Genomic DNA, 10,805 nt, shown 5'->3' on the forward strand with positions numbered 1-10,805 from the left:
ACAGTAAAGTTGACGGGTCTCAGGGGATTAAACCAATATCCTACTAAATGGAAGCTTTTAATATAACTTTTCTTTGTGTCGAACCTTTAATAAAGATACTGAATTCAGTAAAAATCTTTTTTACCATAATAGCAGACTGCATGACGTCGTCTAAAGCATACATTGTCGAACCAATCCCCAGATATTGCCATCACAACGCAGCTCTCCTCGACGTTCCTAAGGTCAGGCTCACTTGTATTCCAGTTGCTGAACTCATTGTTGAAGTCTGCATCTCCAAGCGCCCACTTCCATCCTTTCAGATGATCATAAAGCCCTAACCATGCTGGTTCTCCATGGCCCTCCAACACACGCAGCAGCCTGTTGTTGTCGTCTTCATTTTCTACAGTGGCAAGGTCAGTGAACTTCTCTCTGCAGTAACTCTGAGCTTCATCCCAGGTCTTTAAACTCTCTACATAGTGGTACTCTCTGATGACGTTTGTAGACAGAGCAGCTGATGGATAAAGGATTGTTCATCATTTACACTCATTTATTCTACTGTAATACTATAACCATGCAACAAATACAACCATTGTTAAATATATAATGATCTCTTTTTATGGAGACCGTCAGGGAGAGAATTCAATTCTGTAAAAATGTTGATGCAATAGTTTTAGGTCATGTTACATTGGATTGCATTATACTGTGTTGTTCATGTTACTGCATCCATTCACTCCATCACACACAATCATATCTCTGACCTGAGAGAGTGAGCGCAAACAGCAGTGTCTTCTTCATCCTGGAAATAGAAACATGCAGAACATGTTTTTACAACATTTTTACAGGACTAGTAACAGAAAATTGGTTTTGCCTAAAAGTAAAAATACCTGAAAAATGTCAGGGATGTGATAATTTAATATGGACATGGGATTAGTGTTGAGCCATATTTGGGGAATACAAGTTTTTAGGCATGATAGCTTAAGTTATTGGCATACAAGGTGAATTTTTATAACATCGAACTTTACAACTAAATCTCCCCTACATATGACTGACAGGTCTAATTCTTGTTTTCTAAGTAGTGAGGCAAATCAAACTGTTTCAGTGCTATAACTCAAGGTCAGTGGTGGGTAACGCTACTTATAAAAGTAGCTGGTTACATTAGAACGTTACTGCCATTAAAAAGTAACTTGAAAAACTACTGAGAGAAGTATGTTATGTTACCAAAAATGAAAACCCCTTTGCAATTCCATGCGCATGTTGGTTATATCAGAGGTTCTCAAAGTTTTTGGGGCCAGAGACTCCTTACAGGGTAGACGTTTTTTCCAAGGACTCCGTCATAATCATAACAAATAATCAGAATCGTCAATCATACTTAAGTATATGCTTACTACCATTTATACTCTCAGCCATTGGAACTATTTGTATAGTAAAACTTTTTAACATAAATACTTCAGACCTGTTTCATAGTGATAAACAGAAACACATTTCAATTAGAATCCTGTTAATACCAATGTCTTAATAAATCCAGACATTTAAAACTACCAGTTTAGTGCTGACTTTCAGTAACGTAGTGCTCCTTATTCAAATCATTGGCAGAAAACTCTGATAGCAGAAGTTATCATAACAGTGTTGCATCATAGTAATTAAGCACATTACTTCCAAAAATTTGATTGAAATATTTGCATTAAAATGAGTGAAGTGATTGATTCATGACAGATTGACGTAATGTATCACAATCATATCAGAGTTTCTATTGGCCCAATGCTATCATGGGTTGGTAGTAATGGACACAATATGCTTGTTTATTTGTGCAAATGGTTCCAATCTGTAGATATGTGCTTTTTATTGATACAGCACTATTTTATACCCAATTTTATTAATAATATTATGAAAAGATGGAGACTATAGTTGATATTTGTAGCATCTCCTCCACCATTTAACCAGCTATAAGCTTGATAATTTCTCTCGGAGTGACAGTGACAGACAAAAAAAATAATCTGAATACTTTCCCCCAACACTGCTCATAGATAGAAAACATAATAGAAGATCATTAGACCTACCTCAGAAAGTTCTAGCTCTTGTTTCCGCAGTTTGTTCCGACTCATCTCAAACCTTTAGTACGTATTCATTGACTTTTATTCAGTTTCTTCCCTCCTTCTCTGAGGTAATTATGCAAACCCAATGTCATTCATTTGCTCCTGACTTTAGAATACAGGATGTAGAAACATGCAAATCAAGCTAGTGAAATTGAGCATTTGACCTTTAAAGATAAAAATTCATAATCTTATTTGAATTTGGACAATATACCTTCCAACTCTTGTAAAGATTATTTATGAAACATTTCTAAAGCTGTAATATATGAGTGGTGAATCGGATTTGTTCTTTGTCTCTGCTTAGAGGGAAATTATCATTCTTTTAATCTAATGTCTGCCTGCTAGGTAAATAATTCTGCTCAATACTACAGAAATAACTTTATTTTTAAGGTTTATAACTAAACTGTTGTGACAGTGAGAATAGGGCAGAGCCACAAAGTGACCACTAAGGAGAGCTCCACGTTAGTTAGTTTAAAATGACACCCTGAGTCAGATACCCACTTCTCCTTAGAGACGGCTCTGTCCATCTGTTTATTGACCCTCAGCCTTGAGATTGAGACCATTCATAACTGGAAACTGTCAGCTTTATTTTACTGGATGAATGGTGGAGATCACCCAAGAATTATGTTCACTGAAATACAACATCTACCCAAACTCAAGTACAGATATGTCCAGTCTGAATGATGAATAGACAGTAACATATAAAGTAGAGCAGATTAGTATAATGAAATGTTTTCTTTGCTACATATAGAGGATTACAATGACTGGTACTGGTACAGTGCTTGTAGTGGTTGTAAACTATTTATCATCTTTAGTTTGCTTACATTAAAAATGTGAATGACCTGCTGGAGCAGAAGGTCGCACGCTTCATTTCACCACCTGATGGTGCAGGAAAATTACACTTCAAGCTCTGTTCATGCCACCAATGAGATAAAGAGGTTGGTTTTAAATAATTACTTTAGGATTTCCTAAACCACTAATAGCAACCAAATATGTGTCCCAGCTAAAGAGAAATGGCAGCTGTTGAGTCCAAATGGATCCTCTTTAATTAAGATGTGTGTTTCCTGTCATAGACATACAAATGTCCAGCCCATGATGTATATTATTTATATTATTGTCTTTTTGTTTCCTGTCTCTCTATTTATTTCATTATTATTATGTTTTCAGAGTTTCCTATAAATACCATATGTCCTTAAACAATGATGACTGTATCAGCCTAGTAAGAAATGAGTCATGCCTGTTTTGGTGCCTGTATATCATCATGATGCCTAATGTTCTGTGTTTTGCCATAATCTCACACATTGTAATTAATGATTTCTACAATAAAGAAATACTGTGTAAGACATTCAAAATACTGTTGCTGTGATGAAATAACACATAAGACTCATAGTGTTATATATATATATATATATATACTGTATATACGTATATATATATATATATATATATATATATATATATATATAGTGTTTGAGACTGTATGTTCATTAATGATGGCACGTAACTAAGGATAACAACTCAAGCATTGTACTTTATTGTTTATTTGAGTATTTCAATATTATGCAACTACTTCAACACATTTCAGAAGCATTTTTCCACTGCAATTATATAACAATAGTCACTATTTACATTGCAGATTCAGCTTTTATACATACTAAACCACTTATAGAATATGATGCATGACCGCACATAAAGTATTTAATAGTAGCTTCACTTCCACCAGGTACAAGATGAAAATACTGCTTATACAATGAGCCATCAGTAATAACACATACTGATATACCACTGAGTGGCCATTCTGTTGCATGATGACTAATTCTACTTTTGATATTTAACTTTTTCTTTACTTTTTGTACATGCTACTCTTAATAGTTACACACTTATACTGAAATACAGTACCAGGGTTTTCTTTCATTTGTAATGTAATTTTAACATTGTAGTATTACTACTCATCATCTGGATATTATGTTCATAATGAAGGTTTCTATCAAACATCGATGTGAATGTTTGAACTCCCCAATCATCAAATAGCTCTGTAATGAATTGTATGCGTATAAATGCACAGTCTCAACAAATGGCGTATGAACGACACACCAATTTGTAAGTCATTTTTTGTGCTATCACAACGCCGTTCTTGCTTTCAGTGTGTCATTTGTACACCATGTAGTCTGTATTGTCTGAAGTGTAAACGCATCTGTGTGAATATGCTACGCTCAGAGCTAGTGAGAAAGAGCAAGCGACAAAGTATGAAAAAAGTGAGAAAGACTGCTTATGGTAAATGGTAAATGGACTTGCATTTATATAGTGCTTTTCTAGTCTTCCGACCACTCAAAGCACTTTACGCTACAGCATTCACCCATTCACACACACATTCACACACTGATGACAGAGGCTGCCATGCAAGGTGCCAACCTGCCCATCAGGATCTAATCTAAATACACCGATGACTCAAACACCAATGGCACAGCCTTCAGGAGCAATTGAGGGTTCAGTGTATTGCTCGAACTGCCGACCTTCTGATTGGTGGACGACCTGCTCTACCTCTGAGCCACAGCCGCACATATGGTGGGCGGGTCACAGGCCTGTCACCCAGGAGACCAGTGTCCCTTGTTGACTTATTTTGAAGTTGACTTATTTTGAAGTGACGTTTGTGACGTATTTTCTGTAATTGTTACGTTGTTTACCTACTTATTTTACACACATGATGTTTTTCCTTAACGTAAGTAAGTGGTTTTCTTGCCTAAACCCACACTGCGATCATTTCACAGTAATGACGTAGTGTGAAATGGCATGCGAAAAGCTTAAAAAGCGTTATGGGGCTTTCACATAGAAAGTTTGCGCTGTGCCCTGCACTGGGTTTCAGCGCACATCACAGTGCGACCAGGATTAACTTTGGGTGCAAAGTTTGCTGCGCCGTGCAAGCAGTGGTGCCTTCTGTGTGGAAAGGTCAATTATCATGACACGTGGCCTTCCCATGAGATCAGGTTGGAGTATCTATCTGTCTACCTCTCCACCAGTGCATGCTGGGATAGGATCCAGGTACTGGATAGATGGACATCTGCCTTTTGTTCGTAATGTTCTTAATGACCGAGTTAAAAAAGAGGTTTAATAATTAAAAATAAAGCATTTTATTTAATGGCAAATAAATGTGTACAAAACAAATACAAGCCAACTATAATTTTGAAAGAAAAGGTTTCAAATTGGTTCATCAGTAATTATAAACTAATTAACAACACTAATATTATATCAAAAATATCTGAGGTTGAGATATTACAAACAATTAAAATATTTGCACCCAAGAAAGCTCCAGGCATGAACGGATTATATGTGGAATTTTATTCAACATTTTGGACAAATGACAAGATACATGACAAACAACTCAATCCTTCCAAGATATATGTACCATACTTTAATTTCTGTTATATTACAGTAAAACCACATAAACATGGAGTATCTCCCTCAGACTTAAGACCTAGAAGTTTAATTAATTGTGAAATTGTAAAATATTAACTGAACATAACTTATAAGTAATAGATTAGCAAAGGTTTCACCAGATTTGATACATATGAGTCAAACAGGATTCATTAAAGAAGAACATGTAGGGCATAATACAACATGCAAAAAAGCACAATATAAATGTATCAGTGATGGCTGTTGATGTTGAAAAAAATATTTTATTGTTTCAAGTTACCTTTTCTGTTAAAGTCTTAGAAAAATTTAATCGTCCGGTTGTGATCATAGATTTTGTTTAAAAAAACAACATTATTTAAATGACAGCTATTTACTGTCTGGTGAATTTACATTAAAGAGGGGTACGAGACAGAGCTGCACACTTTCAACACTCTGGAAGTGTCAGTAGGTAAACATCAGTTCAGTTTTATTTGTAATATGTAGGTTAACGCAGGGTCAAGGCTACAATGAAATGTATAGGATGACAGAAACAGGTAGCAATAAAAGATAAGATAATATGACAATAATAAGATATAATAACATTAATAAGTCAAGGATAAGATAAAGTGACAATAAGTTGTAAGAAAAAATAGTGATATAAACTACAACTAAATTTCTTTGCTGATGATCTTTTGATGTACCCAACTAACTTCCTATGAAACAAACATTTTCAGTATAAAAAAAAGTTATTTTTGCAATAGATTGCAAGTGATGCAAGAACACAGACAGATGATATATGATGTACTGTAGCTACACAGCATGCAACCAAATACATTACCACACATTACCACTGATGGTGTAGAAAATATGTAGTGAAACTCAAACTGAAATAGAAGCTGTAACATTGCATTACAGTAGCAGTTGAAGACCACGGTGTCCTTTGCAAAATGACCACTCAGCCACACGACCCTAAAAAAGGCAGAAAACGTAAGTCATACATGTAGTTTAAAGGAATAGTTTGACATTGTGGGAAAACAATTATTGTCATTTAAGTAACAAACCCATACAAAAATACCTCCCCTAATTAGAAAAATACAAAAGGGAATACCTTCCTCTTTCTTCCTCTCTTGTTCCTTGTGAAAAGTCTGCCCATCTGTCTGGATCCAGCGGAGTTTAAAGTCTGGTAATCCATGTTTCTCCAGTTTAGCATGCAGCTGAAGAGAAATAAAAAACTTAATATCACATCATGACAACCTTTAACACACATCTCTCTTTGCTCTTCCTCCATTGGCAGAGAATGTAATGATGAAAATGAAGACGTAACCCAGAGGTTTCTTCCTTTCCTCTGATTTTAATGTGTTTTTTGTTCTTTTGTGGAAATTTTAAACCTTTGAAAAACAGCAAAACCAGAAACAAAAGAGCAGACTTGTAAGGAATCGATATGTTTATTTACTCTGACGGAAGCTGCAAATGTTAGCATGGTGTTTATTTTTGGGGTTACAGATTACTATACATTAGAAAAAGCCCCATTCAGTACTTTCATATCCACTGTGGGAGCCAGTCTTACATGCTCCTATATGAGGGTTTAGCTAACGTTAGCATCGCTGGGGAAGATGACACTCCCAACCAACTTGTTACCAGGAATAGCGTTACGTTTAAACTCACTGTACCTGCTCTAAAATCTGCTGCTGAACAGCAGGATCATTCAGGTCGGCCTCAGACTGGAACTTTAACTTGAACGTTTGGCGCTGAAGAGGTTGATATTGACAGATAAAATGGTGCTTCATGTCACTGCCGACAGCCGACCAACGTCCTGTGGTTGTGTTGACCGCAGCACATAATTTTAAAGTCTCCTGAGTTTTCATGGGCTGACCCTCTTTCCAGTTACTGAAGTTCTTGGGGGTCTGGTCAGACCAGTAAGCCCAGATCTTTCTGTGGAGACCGATCCAGGTCCACTCTGACAGCAGCGAGGAGATGTTATTATTCTCAGAGCTGTTCCTCACACTGACGAGGTCTGTGTATTTGGACCTACAGTATGTCCTAGCCTCATGCCAAGTCATCCGAGTTTGCACTAAAATGTACTTGGCGGGACCTCGTTCTGAAAGAAAACAGAGAAAATAAGGACAATACGTTGGGCTGTGGATTGGCATGTTGCCCGAGAATGTTACTGGTTACTAAGGTGAAGAAAGGTACATTTACAGAAGAGTCAGGGAACGGTACTGGATCCATTGTAATTACAATAAAGAACATGTAAAAAGCCATGCTGTGATTTGGTATCAAAAACTTTTGACATTTTGAGATTTCTGCAAGAATTGCATTTTTCTGTGATTGGATAGCGAATAATGTGGAAACTGCTCAGAAACCCCCTTATTGTCAATCTACCTAGGAAAGCCATCCATCCTCTGAATGCTCTAGGTCTTTAGTTTGTGGCTGTAAAGTTTCATGAGGCTGTGATTATCTTGGAGGTCACCACAGGTCATTTTATACAGTGAGCTCAAGTTTCAAAAAATGGTCTCACTACAATGAAATGGCTACTATGGGGACTAACATCATCGCACATGAATACAGTTGGGCTCTTTGGATCCACAAGAGTCTCAGCTTTACAGTGATACCCAGTTTATGTAATTCTAAGACTGTTTAGGGACCCCAGTATGCAGAAATATTCAAATATGCCATAGGTGAAAATAACACATTTATACTGCATTCAAAAAACTGCATGTGATTATCATAAAGTGGGCATGTCTGTAAAGGAGAGACTCATGGGTACCCATAGAACCCATTATCTAGTTTCATATGGTATCTGGACCTTCACTCTAGCTCTAAAACTGAACCTGCTACAGCCTCTGAAAGACAGTAAAGTTGACGGGTCTCAGGGGATTAAACCAATATCCTACTAAATGGAAGCTTTTAATATAACCTTTCTTTGTCGCGAACATTTAATAAAGATACTGAATTCAGTAAAAATCTTTTTTACCATAATAGCAGACTGCATGACGTTGTCTAAAGCATACATTGTCGAACCAATCCCCAGATATTGCCATCACAACGCAGCTCTCCTCGACGCTCCTACGGTCAGGCTCATTTGTATTCCAGTTGCTGAACTCATTGTTGAAGTCTGCATCTCCAAGCGCCCACTTCCATCCTTTCAGATGATCATAAAGCCCTAACCATGCTGGTTCTCCATGGCCCTCCAACACATGCAGCAGCCTGTTGTTGTCGTCTTCATTTTCTACAGTGGCAAGGTCAGTGAACTTCTCTCTGCAGTAACTCTGAGCTTCATCCCAGGTCTTTAAGCTCTCTACATAGTGGTACTCTCTGATGACGTTTGTAGACAGAGCAGCTGATGGATAAAGGATTGTTCATCATTTACACTCATTTATTCTACTGTAATACTATAACTATGCAACAAATACAACCATTGTTAAATATATAATGATCTCTTTTTATGGAGACCGTCAGGGAGAGAATTCAATTCTGTAAAAATGTTGATGCAATAGTTTTAGGTCATGTTACATTGGATTGCATTATACTGTGTTGTTCATGTTACTGCATCCACCCACTAAATCACACACAATCATTTCTCTGACCTGAGAGAGTGAGCGCAAACAGCAGTGTCCTCTTCATCCTGGAAATAGAAACAAGCAGAACATGCTCATTTTTTACAACATTTTTACAGGACCAGTAACAGAAAATTGGTTTAGCCTAAAAGTAAAAATACCTGAAAATCTCAGGGATGGGAATAGTTTAATATGGACATGGGATTAGTGTTGAGCCATATTTAGGGAATACAAGTTTTTAGGCATGATAGCTTAAGTTGGCATACAAAGTGAATTTCTATAACATCGAACTTTACAACTAAATCTCCCATACATATGACTGACGGGTCTAATTCTTGTTTTCTATAGTGAGGGAAACCTATCAAACTGTTTCAGTGCTATAACTCAAGGTCAGTGTTGGGTAACGCTACTTTTAAAAGTAACTTCTTATGCTATAGTGTTACCTACTGAATGTTATGTTACCAAAAATGAAAACCCCTTTGCAATTCCTTGCTCATGTTGGTTATATAGAGTACTACAGGAATGAGTCCTAAAGTTAGCATTCTAGCATTTAGTCAATAGGTTTTTAGTTAGATGCCTGAAATAAGTTTTGTGGTGAACACGAGCTTAAGAGATTTTAACGTTTTGTTCTATGACATAAAATACGTCAATAAATATCACACTGGTGAATTTGAAGCCTTTATGCGTCTTAAAAAATGCGGTTGCTAACAAGTGGCTAAATGAGGCTATTAAACCTCATCACACCGACTCGTTCGCCTTTACAGCCTCATTGTGTATACTCACGCTCATGCGACTGTGGTGTGGTTCGTTTATAGACTAACGTTAACTTTTTACTTCTGGTGATTACATTCACACTTCAAAAATCATAAAAGTGGTGTTTATTTGTGATTATCTTGCTGAACAAAACGTGAAAGTATCATAAACGTTTGTTTGCCAGAGAGCTTATTTTCTGCAATAATCCAAAATCCAATGGAAAAATCACATTGGCTTCTTTTTTTTCTTTGGAATCATCTTCCTACCTAAATTTGAGAGGCTATCTCAGTCGAATTATTCAAAAGTAAACTCAAAACACAGCTTTTCACATCAGTCTTCAACCCCACATAGTCAGCCTAAAATACTAATTACGGTTATCTACCTAGAACTCTTTACGTTTTTGTATATTTTGCTCATGTTGCTATTGTTTTTATTGCATCTTCTGTGTCTATCTTTTCCATTTGTAATGCTTTGTATGTAGTTTATATCACTTAAATAAGTTTGTGGTCTTGTAAGCTTGTTTCATAGGGATTTTATTAATGTTCTTACGGAAGACTGTTGATATTGGTAGCATCTCCTCCACCATTTAACCAGCTATAAGTTTGTGAATTTCCTTCGGAGTGACAGTGACAGACAAAAAAATGTATCTGAGTACTTACTCCCAACACTGCCCATGGTAAGAAAACACAATAGAAGGTACAAGATCATTCGGCCTACCTCAAAAAGTTCCTGCACTTGTTTCCCGCAGTTTGTTCCGACTCATCTCAAACCTATAGTACGTATTCATTGACTTTTATTCAGTTTCTCCCCTCCTTCTCTGAGGTAATTATGCAAACCCAATGTCATTAATTTGCTCCTGACTTTAGAATACAGGATGTAGAAACATACAAATCAAGGTGGTGAAATTGAGCGTGTGACCTTTAACTTGGTCATTAAGAACATTACAACCCAAAAGCATGAAAGCAACAGGTATTAGTATAAAGAATAGTTAACCCAGATGAAAAAGTTGATTACAATCAGATTAAATGTCCATCTA

General features: G+C 36.6%; 1 protein-coding gene and 1 long non-coding RNA gene across 2 annotated transcripts; both read right to left on the reverse strand.

The window, feature by feature from the left end:
• Positions 1-130: 130 nt before the first annotated feature.
• On the reverse strand, positions 131-2,082 carry LOC119502676. The gene is made up of 3 exons (XR_005210127.1): positions 2,037-2,082; positions 738-775; positions 131-490 (listed from the first exon to the last, which is right to left on the reverse strand). It is a non-coding gene; the product is annotated as an uncharacterized LOC119502676 (long non-coding RNA).
• A 3,320-nt stretch (positions 2,083-5,402) lies between these two features.
• Positions 5,403-10,581, reverse strand: LOC119503470 (macrophage mannose receptor 1-like). The gene is made up of 6 exons (XM_037795279.1): positions 10,487-10,581; positions 9,047-9,084; positions 8,434-8,799; positions 7,130-7,557; positions 6,568-6,673; positions 5,403-6,428 (listed from the first exon to the last, which is right to left on the reverse strand). Exons 2-6 carry the CDS (start codon positions 9,081-9,083, stop codon positions 6,415-6,417), a joined length of 951 nt encoding a protein of 316 aa, XP_037651207.1. The 5' UTR covers position 9,084; positions 10,487-10,581; the 3' UTR covers positions 5,403-6,414.
• Positions 10,582-10,805: the final 224 nt, after the last annotated feature.

The sequence above is a fragment of the Sebastes umbrosus genome, chromosome 15 (genome assembly GCF_015220745.1).
Source record: "Sebastes umbrosus isolate fSebUmb1 chromosome 15, fSebUmb1.pri, whole genome shotgun sequence".
NCBI classification, from domain to species: domain Eukaryota; kingdom Metazoa; phylum Chordata; class Actinopteri; order Perciformes; family Sebastidae; genus Sebastes; species Sebastes umbrosus.

Excerpts from the sequence above, each read along its gene's own strand:
- LOC119503470 (XM_037795279.1), bottom strand. The coding sequence starts at position 9,083 with ATGAAGAGGACACTGCTGTTTGCGCTCACTCTCTCAG. Across the intron at positions 8,800-9,046 it reads GTTTGCGCTCACTCTCTCAG|CTGCTCTGTCTACAAACGTC; the intron begins GTCAGAGAAATG and ends TTTATCCATCAG. Across the intron at positions 6,674-7,129 it reads AGCAGCAGATTTTAGAGCAG|CTGCATGCTAAACTGGAGAA; the intron begins GTACAGTGAGTT and ends ATTTCTCTTCAG.